This window comes from Fukomys damarensis, unplaced genomic scaffold (genome assembly GCF_012274545.1).
Source record: "Fukomys damarensis isolate Sample0158 unplaced genomic scaffold, DMR_v1.0_HiC HiC_scaffold_39, whole genome shotgun sequence".
NCBI lineage: Eukaryota > Metazoa > Chordata > Mammalia > Rodentia > Bathyergidae > Fukomys > Fukomys damarensis.
Genome location: NW_022900951.1, coordinates 128,852,435 through 128,871,024, shown reverse-complemented (window position 1 = coordinate 128,871,024; position 18,590 = coordinate 128,852,435). Strand labels below are relative to the sequence as shown.

Sequence of the window (18,590 nt, the reverse complement as noted above, 5' to 3'; positions counted from 1 at the left end):
CAAAAAAAAACAAAAAAAAAAAAAAAAACCCTTCTAACAAGCATTTCACATACAAAATGTTATTACGCTGATTTAAAATAAGAGCATATCAAAAGGGAAAAATCAGATAATGTGATACTCAAAAATTGGCATAATTTGTAAAAATCATAAACAGTAGAAAGTGAACAGCCAAAAGCAGCTTCTGTGGAAACAGTTTGAAAAAAATTATTTCGGACAACATATCAAAATATCTAGGATGTGAATTGTGAAAGAAGATATAAGATACACAGGGCACTGCTCAAGCAAATGTACACATTCAACCAGTATTTAACTAATGCTTACTATGCTTCTGGTACTGATTTAGGCACCTGTAAGTGTTGCAGAAGGAGAAAATACAAAAGAGAAATATCAATAATTAAGGTACGAGTAGAAGAAAATATCCCTAAACCAAGAATGACTTAAATATTTTGATTGAGAGAACACACCCAGTAAATATCTTAATATACTATATTTTTGAAATAATGGAATAATTTGGGACATTATTTGAATTTCTCACTTCCTATTTATCCATCTTCTATTCTGTTACACACATACACACATCTACTTGTATTACATTAAAATAAAAAAAATTTTAAAAAAAGTTTAACAGAATATCTATGCTCTTAAATTTTAATTATACAATAGTATTGTTTACTACAGGCAGAATGTTGTAAAGATCTCTAGAACTTATTTGCAAAATTTCATTTATACAAACTGCCTAAGTGAAACATTATACTTGTGGAAAAGCAAATCCCTATTTCTCTCACCTCCGAGGCCCTAGAAGCCACCATTATACAATCTATTTCTATGAATGTATTTTGGACACCTTGCATAAGTGGAATCGTGCAGTATTTGTCCTTCTATGACTGATTTATTTCATTAATATAATGTCCTTTAGGTTCACCCAGCTTGTTATACATGGCAGGAATCCCTTTTGTTTTTAAGGCAGAATAATATTCCATAACACTTTTGCTTCATCCATTCATCTCTTGACAGATATTTACGTTGTTTCCAAATACTGGTTACTGTGAATAATGCTGCAGTAATCTTAGGCATAGACATCTCTTCAAGATCCTATTTTTCAATTCTTTTGCATCTATACCCAGAAACAGGATTACTGGGTCATTTATGTGGTACTGATTTGCATATTTCTGATGATTAGTGATACTCAACACCTTTTCATATACTTGTCAAGACATTTGTATGCCATCTTTGGATAACTACCTTTATTATAAAATCAGGTTATTTGGGGCTTATGTATTGACTACTAAATAGGAATTCCTTATGTAGTTTGGATATTAAACCTTCATTAAATAAATGTTTTACAAATATTTTCTACCATTTGGTACTTTGCCTTTTCTTTTTGGTTTCTTGCCTTGCTGAAATACTTTAGTATGATGTAGTTCCATTTGTCTAATTTTGTTTTTGCTGCTTATACTTCTGGGGTCATATCCTAGAAATGATTGCCAAGCCAAATGGCATGAAGTTTCTCTTTCTGTTTTTTCCCAAGAGATTGGCAGTTCAGGTCATATATTTACATCTTTAACTTATTTTGATTTTACTTTTTTATTTTGATTTTGATTTTACTCTTTTCCAAGTCCATATCCAGTTTTCCTAATACCATTTGTTGAAGAGACTCTCTTTTCCCTATAATGCATAGTTGTCTACATATCTGGGCTTATTTCCATGCTCTCTATTCTGTTTCATTGGTTTATATATCTGTTTTTATGCCAGTATTATACTGTTATTACCACACTTTGTCTTATATTTTGAAATCTGGAAGAGTGATGTCTCCAGTTTTGCTCCCCTTGTTCAGGATATTCAAGGTATTGCTTGGGATATTCAGGGTCTTGTGTAGTTCCACATGAATTTTAGGATTTTTTTCTAATTATTCAAAAAATGCCATTGGAATTTTCATGGGCATTATAATGAACATGTAGATCATTTTGGGTAGCACAGACATTGAAAAAATAAAAAGTCTTTCAATCTGAACACAGATGTCTTTTCATTTATGTGTATCTTATTTTCTTTTTAAAAAGTTGTAATTGACATAATAATTATATTATTAGTGTACACTTAAGGGTACAATGTGAAATATACATGCACATATTTATTGTATAATGATCAGTTAGCATATCTATCGCCGCAAACATTTATCCTGTCTTTGTAGTGATAAAATTCATAATCCTCTTTTAGCTATCTTGAAACATACATAACTGGTAACCACAGCCACCCTATTGTGTAATAAAACATAAGAAATTATTGTTCCTATCTCACCACAATTTTCTATCTGTTGACAAACCTTTCCCCATTACAGTCTCCAGGCTCTTGTAACCACTATTCCGCTCTCTACTTCTACTAAGATCAACTGTTTTTTTACTCCATGTATGAGAACATATAGTATCTGACTTTATGTGATTGGCTATTTTTTTAAAAGATGGAGTCTAATTATGCTGCCCAGGCTGGTCTCTAACCCAAGCACATAAGTGATTTTTTTTGCCTCAGCCTCCTGATTAGGTGGGTTTGTAGTTGTGGACCACTACATCCACTTTTTTTCCTTGGCTATTTCACTTAATACCAGTTTCATTGTATTGCTGCAAATGATACGGTTTCATAATTTTTTTGTGACTGAATAATATTTTATTATATGTATATATACATATTTTCTTTATCCATTCACTCATTCATGGACACAATTTGTTTCCCTATCTTGGCCATCATGAATAGTGATGCAATCAACACTTCAGTGCAGACAGTCCTTAAAATACAGATTTCATTTCCTTTGGATATATTCTTAGTATAGGATTGCTGGATCATGTGGGAGTTCTATTTACATTTCTACCATCAATATGTAAGAGTTCATTTTACTTCACATCCTCATCAACTTTACCCATTATATTTGATTTTTCCAAACCATTAAACTGGGATGATTTTCTACATTTTTGGGTCTTTGAATTTTATCAACATTTTAAAATTTTCATTATAGAGATCTTTCATCACTGTGGTTAAATTTATTTGTAGATATTTTATGTTTTTAAACCTATTGTAAATGGGATTACTCTCTTGATTTCTATTTCACATAATTCATTACTAGCACAAAGATATGCTGATTTTTGTATACTGATTTTGGGTCATCCAACTTTACTGAATTTCTAAATTAATTCTTACAATTTTTGGTGGCCATTATGGTTTTCTCTATATATGACTATGTCACTTCCAAACAGACGGCATCCTGGTTTTTTCCAACTTGGGGGCCCTTTATTTCTTTCTTGTGCCTAATTCCTAGGCTAATTTTTTTGGCAATGTTTTGTTTGCTTTGTTTTTTGGTACTGGGGATCAAACTCAGGTCCTTGTGCTGGCAAGGCAGGTGGTGGAACCACTGAGCTAAATCCCCAGTCCTGGTAATGTTTTATAGTTGTTAGTATACAAGCTCTTTACCTTAAGTTTATTCCTAAGTATTTTAACCTTCCAAGTACTGTTGTAAATAGAACTTTCATATTTTAAATTTACTTTTTAAATTTTACTTTTCAAAAAATCAATAGCCTTCTTGTACACAAATAACAGACTCATTGAGAGAGAAATTAGAGAAACAATCCCTTTCTCAATAATATCCAAAAAAATGAAATATCTAGGAATCAATCTAACAAAGGAAGCAAAAGACCTCTATACTGAGAACTACAACACTCTGAAAAAAGAGATGAGAGAGGATATAAGAAAATGGAAAGATATCCCTTGTTCCTGGGTAGGAAGAACCAACATAGTGAGAATGGCCATACTTCCAAAACTGCTATACAGATTCAATGCAATCCCAATTGAAATCCCAACACTATATTTCACAGAACTAGAGAAAACAATCCAAAAATTCATTTGGAACCGGAAGAGACCTAGAATAGCAAAAGCCATTGTAGGCAACAGAGACATGGCAGGTGTCATCACAATCCCCAACTTGAAACTATACTACAAAGCCACTGTGTTAAAAACAGCATGGGACGGCCAAAGAAACAGACTCGAGGATCAGTGGAATAAATTAGAAGATGCAGAAAGAACTCCAGACGTACTCAGCTACCTCATCTTTGACAAAGGAGCCAACCTTCCTCACTGGAGGAAAGATAAACCTCTTTAATAAATGCTGTGGGAAAAACTGGATTTCAACTCGCCAAAGATTATAACTAGACCCCTATCTTTCACCATGCACTAAACTAAAATCGAAGTGCATTAAAGATCTAAATATTAAAACAGAAACACTAAACTTGTTGGAAGATAAGCTAGGTAGCTAACTCTTGAAGACACTGGCATAGGAAAAGACTTTATGAACAAACCCTCAGTAACACGGGAACTAGCACAAAGAATCAACAACTGGAACCTCATCTTTTTAAAAAGCTTCTGCACTGCCAGAGAAATCATAAGCAGAGCTAAGAGACAACCTACAATGTGGGGAAAAAAATTTACCAGCTCTTCCTCAGACAAAGGTCTACTATCTAGAATATACAAAGAACTCAAAAAAATCAGAAACCCCCAAATATAAAGACCCAATTAAAAAATGGGTATCTGAAATGAACAGACATTTCTCAGACAAAGAAGTAAATGCAACAAATAAATATATGAAAAAATATTCCATATCACTGGTCATTCGAGAGATGCAGATGAAAACAACACTGAGATTCCACCTCACCCCAGGAAGAATGGCTGCTATTAAGAAATCAACCAATAACAAATGTTGGCTGGGTTGTGTGGAGAAAGGTACCCTTCTTCATTGTTGGTGGGAGTGCAGACTGGTGCAACCACTGTGGAAATCAATATGGAGATACCTTAAATAACTAGGTTTAGAAGTCCCATTTGACCCGGCTATTGCCCTGCTGGCGATCTTCCCAAAAGAATGAAAAGAATCACACCACAGTGATAAATGCTCACCCATGCTTATAGTGGCACAGTTTGTCATAGCTAAATCTTGGAAACAGCCCAATTGCCCATCAACTGGAGGGAGACTGGATAAAGAAGATGTGTTTTTTTTTAATACAATGGAGTACTCAGCCATAAAGAATGAGAAATTAGAGACATTTATAGCTAAGTGGATGTACGTTGAAGACATATGCTTAAGTGAAATTAATAGGACAGATGTGCAAATACTATAAGTTTCTCTGGTGTGATAAACTAAAAGTATAAATAAGGGTCAATCAAAATGCATAATTGATATTTTGTAACAGGAAGAAAAGGGCCAAAGGTATTGGGCAAATGGGATAGGTAGGGTAAAGGTAAAAAGGGAAGAGAAAAAATTAAAGGAAAAAATGGAAACAAGTCTTTGTAAATAGGAAAGGGTGGAGGAGGGAAGGGAGGCTAGGTGAATGGGGAAAAACAAGAACCAAGATATGTCATGTAAAGGTACAAGATCCCAATGATGAATGTAACTGTATTTTACATCTACAATGTAACAATAAACATTCATTTTATGTTTTAAAAAATAACATTTTGCTAATGTGTAGAAATGCAATTGACTATGTACCCTGCCACCTTAGTGAATTTATTAGTTCTGACAGTTTGTGCATGTGTGCATGTATGTGGGTGTATATGTGGAATTATTAAAGTTTTCTACATATATGACTGCGTCATGTACTGACATAAATTATTTTAAGTCTTCCTAATTTGGGTGCTCTTTATTTTCTTTTGTTGAGAATTGTTCTGGCTAGGATTTTACTACCATGTAAAACCCTAGCAAGAGTGGACAACCTTGTTCTGTTTTTAATCTCATAGAAAAATTCAATATTTCACTGTTGAGTGTGATGTTAGCTGTGGGCTTTTCATATATAGCATTTAAAATATTGAGGTAAATTCCTTGTAATCTTATTTGTATACCTTGTATCATAAAAGGGAGTTAAATTTTGGCAAAAGCTTTTTTCTGGACCCATGGATATTACCATGAGATTTTCATTTTTCATTCTATTAATGTGGTGGAATCACATCAACTGATCTGCATATACTGAATTACCTTTAAGGGGCTTTTTTTTTGGTCTTTCTTTTTCACTTTTCTTTTTTGGTACTGGGAATCGAACTCAGGGCCTCGCACTTGCGGGGCAGGCGCTGCGCTGCTGAGCTACATCCCCAGCCCTACTGAATCACCTTTAAATTCTAAGGATAAATTCTATTTTGTCATCGTATTGATCCTTTTAATGTATGACTGAATTTGGCTACCTTAATTTTATTTTGAGAATTTTTGCATCTATGCTTTAATCAGGGATAATGGTTTTAGATATCCTGTACCTGTGTCTGGCTCTAGTATCAGGGTAATGTTCAAAAATTGAGTTTGGAAATATTCTTCATTTTCATATTTCTGAAGAACATAAGAAGGATTTGTATTAATTCTTCTTTAAATATTTGCTAAAATTCACCAGTGAAGTCATCTGGTTCTGGACTTTGATTTGTTGGCAGGTTCAATTTCCTTACTTGCTGTTATTTAAGTTTTCTATTTCCTTATGATTCAGTCTTGATAGACTGTTTTGAGGAATTTATTTTCTAGGTTATCATATTTGCTGGAAAATAATTGTTTTTAATAGTCACTTATGATCCCTTTTATTTTTGCAGCATCAGTTGTAAGGTCTCTTATTTCTGATTGGGTGAAGAAATACTCTGAAATAAAGTTAACCAATGAGAAGAAAGACTTATATACTGAAAACTATAAAACACTGTGGAAAGGCAATCTAAACAAGGGTAAAGACACCCCATATTCACAGATTGAAAGACTTTGTACTGTTAAAAATGGTAACATTACAAAAAATGACCTATAAATTCAATGCAATTTCTATCAAAATCCCAGTAGCAATTTTTTCCACAAATAAAAAAAACAGAACCTCTTCCTAAATTTTATATGGAATGTCTAGGGATCCAGAACAGCCAAAACAACCTTGAAAAAGATGAACAGAATTTGAAGACTTGTGTTTCCCGATTTTAAAACTTACTGTATTGGTAGGGGTTACTGTAGATTGAACTCAGGACCTTGTGCTTGCGAGGCAGGCAGCAGCACCACTGTGCTAAATCCCCAGCCCACTTAGTATATTCTAAAGGTAAATTAATCAAAGCTGTATGTTACTATTATAAAAACAGACATACACATAATGGAACAGAACAGAGATCCCAGAAATACAATTTTATGCCAAATAATCTTCAACTAGGATGCCAAGACCACTCAAGGAAAAGACACAGTTTCTTCAATAAATGATGTCAGTTAAATCAAATATCTACATGCAAAAGAATGAAGTTTGACCTTTACAGTACACCATAAACAAAATTTAACTCAAAATGGAAAAGAGACCTAACACTACAAGACACTCAAATGACAACAGGAGTAATGCTTCATAAGATGGGATACAGCAAGGTTTTCTTAGATATAACATTGGAAGCACAGAAATTCAAAGAAAAAATAGATAAAGTGGACATCAAATTTAAGAACTTTTGTGTATCAAGATACTAATAAGAGAATGAAAATATAACCCAGAGAATTGGATAAAATATTCACAAAGCATATATCTATAAAGGGCTAATATCCAGACTATCTTAAAAATACTCCTACAATGCAGTAAATAAAAAGGCTAGGGATTTGAATGATTTCTTCAAAGAAGATATACAGATGGTCAATAAACCTGTAAGTCAATATATAAGTTGCATTATATATTTTTAAAAAATTTTTCTGTGACTTAATATCTTTAATAAAAAATTTGGCTAGGAAGACAGAGTAACCTTCCTAAGGGCAGCTAATCTTAGAGATACACAAAAGGCCCAGCAGAGAACATGCTTTCATTTTTTTTCTCTTTTTATTTTTATTAGTCCATGTTTGCAGTATATAATGATTACATTTGTCATGTGGAGTTGGTACATGTACATAACACATCTTTATTCTTTTTGTAGCTCCCTCTTCTCCCTTCCACCCATTTTTGGTCCCCTTCCCTTTTGCAAAAGATTTCTCTCTTTTGTATTACCTTTTATTTTGCTCTTTATTTATACTTAGAGTTTCTCATATAAGAGAAATCATGTAACATTTAAATTTGTATATCTGATCTGTTTCACTTAACATAAGGGTCTCAAACTGCATGTCTTTGATAATACAAACTTATAAATCCAGAATTATATCTCCTTTATCTGGCTCATACAATTCAAGAAGCAATATTCTACTGCCTTAATCATACCATGACAAGGTGTCACACAGCTAGAGGCCAACCCAATATTTCAAAGTCCACTGAAATTATCAAGATAGTAAATTCTAAGCGGTTTTACTCTGTTCTATCTTGCCTTTCCTATAAAAGCCCTAAGAAAACAATTAGCCTTGCTTTCCCCTTTCTTCTGCCCTTCTGGTTCCTTAACACCCTGGTGTTTTCCCCTGTAACCCTGTGTGGTACATGGTCACCCTATCTCTGGGACCTGTGAATATAATAAACATCTTCCTTTTAACTCTTATTTTGATCTCCTCCAGCACCCACTGACTTCCCTATATCAAATTGGTATAATCTTAAAATATTAGTTACTAGAGACATATAAATCAAAACAATGAGATAACTACTTCATATGCATTAATATTACTATAAAAATGGGTGGAAAATATGTACTGACAAAAATGTACAGAAATTAGTATCCTTATATGCTGAGAGTAGAAATGTAAAATGGTACAGATACTATGTATAACACTTTGGTGGCTCTTCAAAAATCTAAATTTCAGATTACTGAATAACAAAGCAAGTTTACTCCCAGACATAGTTCCAAAGAAATTGAAAGTAGGGAATCAAATAGACACTTTACACTGTAGCATTATTCACAACAGCTAAAAGGTGTAACAATTTTAAGTGTCCAACTACCCATGTCTCCCCAAAAATAAGTCCTAGCTGGAAAATATGTCCTTTACTGTAATAAATTTTTAATCTGATCATTCATTGTATTTTTTATCATACCTCATTAATCAACTATTTGTTGAAATTTCTGTCAAATAAAAACATTATGGTGTGTCCTTATTCACTTTATTCACTGGTTCCGGCACCATGTGATCTCTGGTTCTTCCTCAAAAAGTAAAAAGTCACCATAAGAGGGAAACATTTTGAATCAATTCAGGCTATTGAGATAGTCACAACAGCACTTTAAAGGCATTCAGAAAAGAGTACTTCTCCAGGTAGGAGGGGGTGAAGGGAGGGCAGGGACAAGGGGAAAAATGAGAACCAAGACCTGATCCCAATGATGAATATAACTGTACTGTATACCTAAAATGTACCAATAAACTCAATGAGAGAAAAAAAAGAGTACTTCTCCAGAGCTGCTTCAGGTCCTAATTCCTCCCCTCCTTTTCTGGTTGCCATGAAGTGAAGCAGCCTCCTTCTGCCCATTCTTCCACCATGAGGTTTTGCCTTACCACAAGCTTACTTCAATGGAGCTGGCTAACTATGGACTGCAATGAGCTCCAATAATCCTCTCCTCTTTGAGATTGTTATTCTTAAATATTTTGTCAGAACAACAGAAAGCAGAGTAATACAATCACCAATCTATTTCATGGTGTAAAATTCCATTCGGCTTTTAACTTTCTAATTGTGTAGACTCAAATCGTAACTGATCTCTGCTCTCCATCTATTCACGATATATCTACCAATTTTCCTCAAAACCTTTATTAAGGTAACCACATGGAAAATGTGAAGACACAAAAAACTGTGCAATTCGCAGTTCACAGGGGTACATCATCTCCTTTGAAGTTTGTTGGCCTTTCCTAACCTGTGCCCTTGACTTGATACAAGGAAAGATCCAAGCTACCATTGTAAACAAGGAAGTGAATTATCCAGGTTTCAGGATTCATATGGAGAGTCTTAATTAGCCTATATGCTTGTCTCATATTTTACACATTTGTATAGAAAAAAGATTGGCACCTGGAAATCAGATAGTAAACATCAGTGCAAAGCATTAGAAAATGCTTTCTGTATATTAAGTATGTCTTCCAAACCAAACCTTCCTCAATGGCTACTACTGATGATAGCTTTTGTTTCAATGCCTCATTGTTATTCTTATCATAATATAATCACATAATGGAGAAGAGAAAGAAAAGGCCTCTAGTCGGGCGTGGTGGTGTATACCTGTAATCCCAGCACTTGGGAGGCTGAGGCAGGAGGATAGCTGTGGGTTCAAGACCAGCCTGGGCTACATAGTGAGTTCCAGGTCAGTCTCAACTACATAGTGAGACCCTGTCTCAAAAAACCAAAAAAGAAAAAGCCTCTAGAGTACTGAATTTAAGGCATTTCAGTGTAGTATAGCTATCATTAGCAGTTTTTTACCTTATATCCTGAAAAATATTATAAATTTCAATACTTACTGAATCCACAAGATTTTCTGTTTTATCTATCAATAATTCCAATCTTTCTCCTCGCTGAGCTACCAGATCTGAAAATATTAGAAAAGAAAATTATATTTTTATTACAAATATACAATTTTGCCTTTATTTTAAGGCAATGTCATTTTAATCACAGTTGGTATTCCTGACAGCTCTTATTCACTGCAGAAGTATCTATACCTGTAAAGAATAAAGGATTCTAGCTTTTGTTTGGCCACAATGCTCCATTACAAAGTGCTCCCCTTGCCAGAGGTTCAACATGATGGAGGCCTCTCAATTTGGACTGGAATTTCAAAAAGCATGAGCCAAAATAAATCTTTATTCTTCACAAGCTAAAAACATATTTTTGTAAAGCTTTTTAACTAAAGTAGGGCTGACAGTTTTATTTTTTTCTCTAAAGGACAAAATACTAAATATTTTAGGTTTTGTGCTCCATGCAGTCTCTGTTGTAGTTATTTCACTTTGTCAGACACAGGTAATGTGTAAATGAATGGGCACGGCTGGGTTCAAATAAAACTTCATGTAGAAAAACAAGCAGCAAACCAGACTTGACCAAAGAGCTGTAGTGTGCATATTCCTAAATTAAGGTATGATTTGAGAATTAAAAATTAAAAACAGAACCTCAAAATGAGTAAGAGTTAAGACACTTCCAGAATTGTGGCATAAGGAATTCCTCAGATACTCTCTCCAGCAAAAGTACCACAACTGATAGAAATTATAAAAACAAATAACAACTGCCATTCTCTGGCATTTAAATTTAAATTCCTAAGGGCATATAACAAAAGGAGAAACATCCACACTAGAAAATTAACTAACTCTTGGTAAGAACTGTAAGTCCATGGCACTGAGCCTCTCTTAGCTCAGTGAGATGAAAGCTCTACTCATAGCAAACACAGCCTGAGGGCTGCCTTTTCCCCAGGTACTAGTCAAGGTCTATGCCTTCTCCCAAGGAAGTACCAGCATTTGGTACTCCACTCTACCTTCAGTTCTGTGTTGCAGAAGCTCTGTTCAGGGAAGGAAGAGCTGATAGGTCTGGCGTTCCCTTCCTCTACCCAACCCCGACTCACAGAACAGCTGTATCTTAAGTAGCAGCCCAAGAATATTGGGTCCTAATTGTCCGTGCTTTCATTTACTCACAGAGTGGAGTTTCAATGCTGGGAGGTACAAGCCAAGGAGAATAAAGTAAGGTTTGCCTTAGCAGTTCCCCACTGATAAGGCAAAGGTGACACTTCAAAAGAAATTGTTCACAACTACTGCTAATAGCTCCAGCGCTGTGACTCAGATGTTTTTCCTAAGTGAAGAAGCAAGGACCTTTCCCTAAGAGGAAGCTTTGGTAAACTCAGGACTAAGCGAGTCGTCAAAAACAATGGAGATTATGGAAGTAAGCAAATAACATGAGACCACTAGCTTCACAAGAAAAACAAACTAAATTTGTACACCAGCTAGAAATTTAACAGAGAGAAACAGGGAAAGAAAACTAAGAAGAGCCCTTTTGGGTTCACTGCAGGCCTCTAAAACTGCCCTTATGAGAGAGCCCAAATCTAATTAGATCAGACAGGAACAGGTCATGTATGGTATATTACCAAAAGCAATAGAACAATTAGTTTGTAATTAGAGTGGACTGGCTAGTAGCTGAGTAAGAAACAGTGGCAGAGCAGCCAGACACTTAACAGGAAAATCAACAAAAGAGACACTCAAAGACCCATGATATTCCAGGATGACAGTGAGCATGCCCAAAGTTCTTCCTCCTGAGCTGTGTATTAGAGAATGCACACTTTGGAAGAAACAAACTTCAGTGAAAAACTCCACCCCAGTCATTAAACAAATAAACAAGCAAACAAACCGTGGGAGAGGGAGTACTATCCAGAATTGCTGTAGTACATTATATAAAATGTCCAATTTTCAACATAAAATTATGAGACAGGAAAGTGTGACCCATATACAGGAAGAGAAAACAACTTTGAGGCAATCTAGCTGTTGAATGTAGCAAAAGCTTCAAAGAAGCCATAATAAATATGTTCAGTGAACTAAAGGAAACCACACTTAAAGAAGTAAAGAAAGGTATAATGACAATGTCTCACCAAAGAGATCAATGAAGTATTAAAAATTATTTGTAAAAGGACCAAATGACATTTGAGCACAGTAAAAAAGTTAAAACTCAATGGAAGAAATCAACAGTAGCTTGGGGCAGGCCAAAGAATCAGTAAACTTAATGAGATAGGTAAAATGAGATTATCTACCCTGAAGAACAGAGAAGGAAACTAATGAAAACAAGAACAGAGCCTCAGAAAAATGCTGGGCACCTTAAGTGCACCAACACATGGCTAATAGGTATACCAAAAGAGGAGCTAAAGAAAGGAGAAAAAAAATTAAAGAATAACACTAGTAAAAACAACCCAAATTGAGGAAAAACATTAATTTTACATATCTAAAAAGATCAACAAATTAGAAGCTGGCGAGTCAAGGGACCTCCACAACTAGACACATCCTAGCTTAAACGGAGAAAGACAAAGAAAATATTGAAACAGCTAGAGAAAAACAACCATCACATAAAAGAGAAATCCAGTAAGATTAAAAGATGTCTTTTCTCATCAGAAACACTGGAGGTAGGAAGGCAGTGAGATGACATATTCGAAGTGATGAAAGAAAAAAAGTTTTAACCAAGAATCACATATGCAACAAAACTATCTTTCAAAATGAAGGTAAAGTAAAAAACACTTCCACATAAACAAAAACCGAGAATCCATTGGTAGCAGATTTGCCTCATAAGAAATACAAAAGAAATTTCTTCAAGCTGAAAGTAAGACACCAAGATTAGTAAAGCATAATTCTGGGTGTGTGTCTTGGTGGGTCAGTAGGTGCGACCCTGAGGACTGTATCTGGTCCCTGGCCCCTTCCTTTTCGGTTCTTCACCAGCTGTCTACTTCATCTGACTTGAGCAGCTTTCTGCCACCATGACCTTGGAGCCAGCCAACCATGGACTGAAACCTCTGAAGCTAGGAGCCAAAATAAACACGTCTTTTTAAAAATTGTGTATGTCAGCTATTTAGTAACAGTGACAAAAGGTAATTAATATAATCTATACAAAAAGATCAATTGTAGTTCTATACACCAGGAATGAACAATCCAAAAACAAAAGTACAAAATTTCCATTTACAATAATAGCATTAAAACAGTGAAAAATTTAGGAACAAAATGAAATGTTAGAAACAATACTGTTAAACAAGAAATTACTTGTTAATTAAATTACCCATTAAAAATGGTAGGGCAGGTTTTATTCAAAACCATTGCACTTAGAGGTCTGCGCTCCATTCCTAATATAACAAGAACAGTGAAATCTATAGCCAATGAACAGAATGAGTAGGTCAGTGGAAGGAAAGTTACTAAGAAGAGACATCAAGGGTAGGAGGTTTCTTTCTAAACTGGCCTAGCAGGACTTGCTAGAAATAGGCCAGATTTATATATCAAATGCAGGAAATGGGGAAGCAAGTTGGGAGACTGATATTTTCTGACTTTAAAACCTACAAGAAATATACAATAATCATGACAATGTGGCACCAGATTAGAGATAAATGGAACAGAACTGAAAGTCTAGAAATAAAGCTACAAACTCTAAGGATAACTAATTTTTCACAAGAGTGTTAAGATCATTCAATATTGAAAGAAAATACTTTTCAACATATGGTTCTGGGACAACTAACCTGGACCCCTTCCTTACCCCATACACACATATTAACTTAAAACAGATCACAGTTCTAAATTTAAGAGTTAAAACTCTTGGACAAAAACAAAGGAATAAATCTTAGTGGCCTTGGCTTAGGTAGTTTCTTTAAAATGACATCCAAAGTACAAGCAACAAAAGGAAAAAAGTAAACTGGATTTTACTAAAATTTAAAGCTTTTGGTTTTCAATGATACAATAAAGTAGTAAAAGGACAACCCACAGAATGGAAGAAAATATTTGCAAATCATGTATCTGAAGGATTTGGTATCCAGTATACATAAAGTACTCCTACAGCTCAATCATAAAAAGACAAGTAATCTATTTAAAAATGGAAAAGGAGTTTTGAATATATATTTCTCTAAAGATAAAAAATAATGACCTATATGCACATGGAAAGATGTTCAGCATTATTAATTATCAGGTAAATGCAATCAAAATAATTATACTATTTACACATATTAGATTGGCTATAATAAAAAAAAGCTTAAGTTTTGGCAGAGATGTGGACAAGTTGGCATCCTTATACTTTGCTACTGGGAATGGGCAGCCACTTTAGCAGAGTCCTCAAAATGTTTGCCCATCCTCAAAATGTTAAATACAGTAATTCTGTGACCCAGAAATTCTATTCCTAAGTATATATTCAAGAAAGCTGAGAACACATGTTTACACAGAAACTTCTACACAATTATTCATAATATCATTATTAATAATAACCAGAAAGTAGAAACCAGTTAAATATCCATTAGTTGATACATAAAGTATGTTAGTACAATGGAGTATTATCCATTTATAAATAGTAATGAAATACTGATACATGCTACAACATGAATGAAGCTCAACATCATTATGCTAAGTGAGACAATCTAAGACACAAAAGGTCACATTATCATATGATTCTATTTACACAAAATAAGAAGCCAGTTTACAGGGACAAAAAGAAGATTAAACATCACTTGGGGCTAGGGGTTTAGGGGAAATGGGGGTGACTAACATGGATATAGTACTTTTTGAGATGATGAAAATGCTCTCAAATTGTAGCAATGGTCACACAATTCTGTAAATATGGCAAAAAACACTGAATTACCTACTTCAAACGGGTGAATTTTATGATATGTAAATTACATTTTAATTAAGCTGTTCAAGCAAAAGTGAACTAATTGGAAAAGTGTGTTTATAATTTGCTGTTTCTACAATTCTAAAAACAAGTCATTTAAAACAAGTTGACTGGAGATTCAACATGGCTGAAAGGAGGAGTCACATTGGACCTACTCAAAGAAAAATCAACTAAAAACACAGGTAATTGCAAGAAATCGAGGGACACACAGCTTGATGCCAAATCCAATCTGAAATAAGAGACTAGTAGATCAAATAAAACATAAACATGGGACTTCATAAAACAGTGCATTAGTCCACAGGGCTTCCAGAGGTGTGGGCAGCACTGAACGAGAATCGCCATACTAGAAAGTCCCCAAGAAACTGATGGACTGAAAAGGTGCAGCTAAATCAAGCCACACAGGATAGATTTGGGAAAGAAGGCCTCTTGCCTCTTTAGCCTTCCTTCACATAAAGGACACTGCACCCTGGCAATGGATTTCACTGGCAAACAGAACAGAGTGACCAGAACTTTGCTCCCTCCCTGACAGAGGGCCATTAGCCCCCTTTTTTTTTTCTTTCTTTGTCATGTGCTCCAAAGTTATGTACAACAGCACAGCTGAAAGAAGTGAGTGGTGACCAGTGGCTTGAAAGAATGATGCAGACACATGCAGGATTTGAGCAACAGCACTTAATGAGCTGGAGAGGAGACTGAATTAGAACCCAGCAGCGCCTCCAGGACTTGCTCTGCAATAAGCATTAGGAGAGAATAGAGAAGTGCCAGTGGGGGTGAAACAGAGGCGGCTGGATAAAGATTGAGTTAACTGAACGTGGGAATGGGAGCAGCCTTGGTCTGACCCTGCCTGAGGGTGCCACCACAACTCACCATAAGGAGGCTTGGGTAGGCCAGAGACAGACATCTAAAAATCTGCTGGCTGAAGACAGGCCACAGCTCCTACAAGATCAAACTCATACTCAGCACTAATCTTACTAAAGATTTGGTAGGGGTACACAACACAGTTTTGGGACACTGTGTGCTGTGGACACCACCACATAACTGTGGACTACAGAGGAATTTTAGTTATTTATTCTTTCTTCATTGGTTTTGTTTACTTTTTCTGTCTGGTTGTGTTTGTTTGTTTGTTTAGCTTTTTAACTTTATTTTATTTTGTTCTACTCATATTCTTTCTCTCTGTCCTCAATTATCTCTTCTGAGTTTATGGTATTTCATATGAGTAAAAATCATCTCTTGCCTTTCTGGTTCACTTCAATATTCTGCTTTTATCCTTCATGCTCTCTCTCCTGCTCTCTTCTCCAGTTTCCCAAACCTTGAGTGAGTATCTGCTGTCCTCCAGCCTTGCCTTTACTACAGTTCCCTTCATTTATCTCACTGTTTTGCCCCCTATCTCTCTTAAATTTCCCCCAAGAGGATTGATGCTACTGTTTTCCCTTGTATGATAAAACTGCCATTGTCTAGGGCCATAACCATCACCATAGTCCAATGCCAAAAGACTAGGTGCTGAAACAAATTAATAGCAACTTCTGATCCTTAATAAATTGGGAAGGTAGGATCTTGAGACAGACGCAAAGATCAAGAACCACATACATCCAGAAGACATCTCTGAGAAACAGGCATTTCCTAGGAAAGCCTAACTACTGGTGATAAACCTATCTGCCATTAAAAAAAAACTTACAATTATCAACACAGAAAACAAAGTAAAATTTAAAAAATAGAAAATGACAAGATGCAGAAGCAAAAGGCAATTCCAGACCTCCAGTCTATTTCGGACAAACCCAGGAGATGAGATAGAGGAAATTACAAGTCACCCATTTGAATTTTCTTAAATGATAGAAGCAGAAGTAAGAAAAGAGATTCATGAGTTTATAGAGAAAATAATCTCTGAAGTAAAAAAAAAGAAATGATCAGATCAAAAGGAAAAACATGCTCAAATAATCTAGAGTAGACACAGATAAAATAGAGGAACTTAGGAAAACAATAGAAACCATGAATGTCCAACAAAGGAAAGAAATATAATTCATGAAATAGATTAAGACAAACAATCCAGTAGATTTAAAATTCCACTGAAAGTATATGCAATAGATTGAATGAAAGTGAGGACAGAATTTTTGAACTAGAAGCCAAGATTGCAGTTAACAACCATGAAAAAAAGAAAGATATCTTTAAAATGACAAGGGAAGAATCAATCCAACAATTGCACGATGATGCAAAGAAAAATATAAGATTGATCGGGGTCAATGAGAAAGTTGCAGATAGTGCAAATGCCACAAAAAAGCTTGTTCAAAGTAGTAGAAAATTTCCAAACATGGAAAAAGAATGACACACAAATAAGTGAGGCATAGGGAACTTGAAATAGCCATGACCAAAATAAATCTACACCAAGGCATGTAATTATTAAGATCCCGGAAATTCAACACAGCAACAGAATATTAAAAGCTGTTAGAGAAAAGAAACAAATCACCCATAAAAGAAAGCCCATCAGAATCACAGCAGTCTTCTCAACACAAACCCTTAAGTCAAGGAGAATTTGGAGTGAAATATTTCAGGTTCTGAAAGAAAACAAACTCCAGCCCAGATTGATGTACCTTGCAAAGCTATCTTTCAAATTCAATGGAGAAATAAGATACTGTCATGATAAAGAACAACTGAAGAACTTCGTAACCATTAAACCAGCTCTACAAAGTGCCCTGAAGGATATTTTAGAAAGAGATAACGAAGACTATAAGTTGAAGAACACCAATAGAAAGAAGTCACCAAGCAGGGCAAGCAATTAAACAGAGGGGAAAGACAGGGAACCAACAGCAGGAAAATAATATGACAAGGATAAGCCAATACATTTCAATTATAACCATCAATGTAAATAAATGATCTCAACTAACCAAACGAAAGAAACAGACTGGCAGAATGGACTGAGAAACAGGATCTAATATTTGCTGCACACAGGAAACACATTTAACTCAAAAAGAAATTCACACACCAAAATTCAAAGGATGGAAAACAATATTCCATGCAAATAGGAACTCAGAAAAAAGCAGGTAGCTGTTCTAATTGCAGACAAAGTGGATTTCAAGTCAAGATTGATTAAGAGAGACAAAGAAGGCCACTACATCTTTGCAAAGGGAACAATCAAGGAGGAAGAAATAACAATCATAAATAATATGAACCAAATACCAGTACATACAACTATACAAAACAAATATTAAGACATGAAAAATCAAATAAGCACTAATACAATTGTAATGGGGGAACTCAATACCCCACTGTCACAAATAGATAGATCAACTAGACAAAAACTCAACAAAGAAATATCAGAACTGAACTAAGCCTGTAAACAAATGGACTTACAGAATATTCCACCTTACAACATTGGAATACACATTCTTGGGCAGCAGA

At 35.0% G+C, this 18,590-nt stretch overlaps 1 protein-coding gene across 2 annotated transcripts in view; it reads right to left on the bottom strand.

Annotated features, from left to right (window-relative positions):
• The window catches only part of Vamp7 (vesicle associated membrane protein 7), a 50,155-nt gene that overhangs the window by 5,394 nt on the left and 26,171 nt on the right, over window positions 1–18,590 (bottom strand). For both annotated transcript variants that reach the window (XM_010614321.3, XM_010614322.3), the window contains exon 6: window positions 10,346–10,413. In XM_010614321.3, coding sequence (XP_010612623.1) covers window positions 10,346–10,413 — 68 coding nt within the window. The remainder of the gene's footprint in view (window positions 1–10,345; window positions 10,414–18,590) is intronic.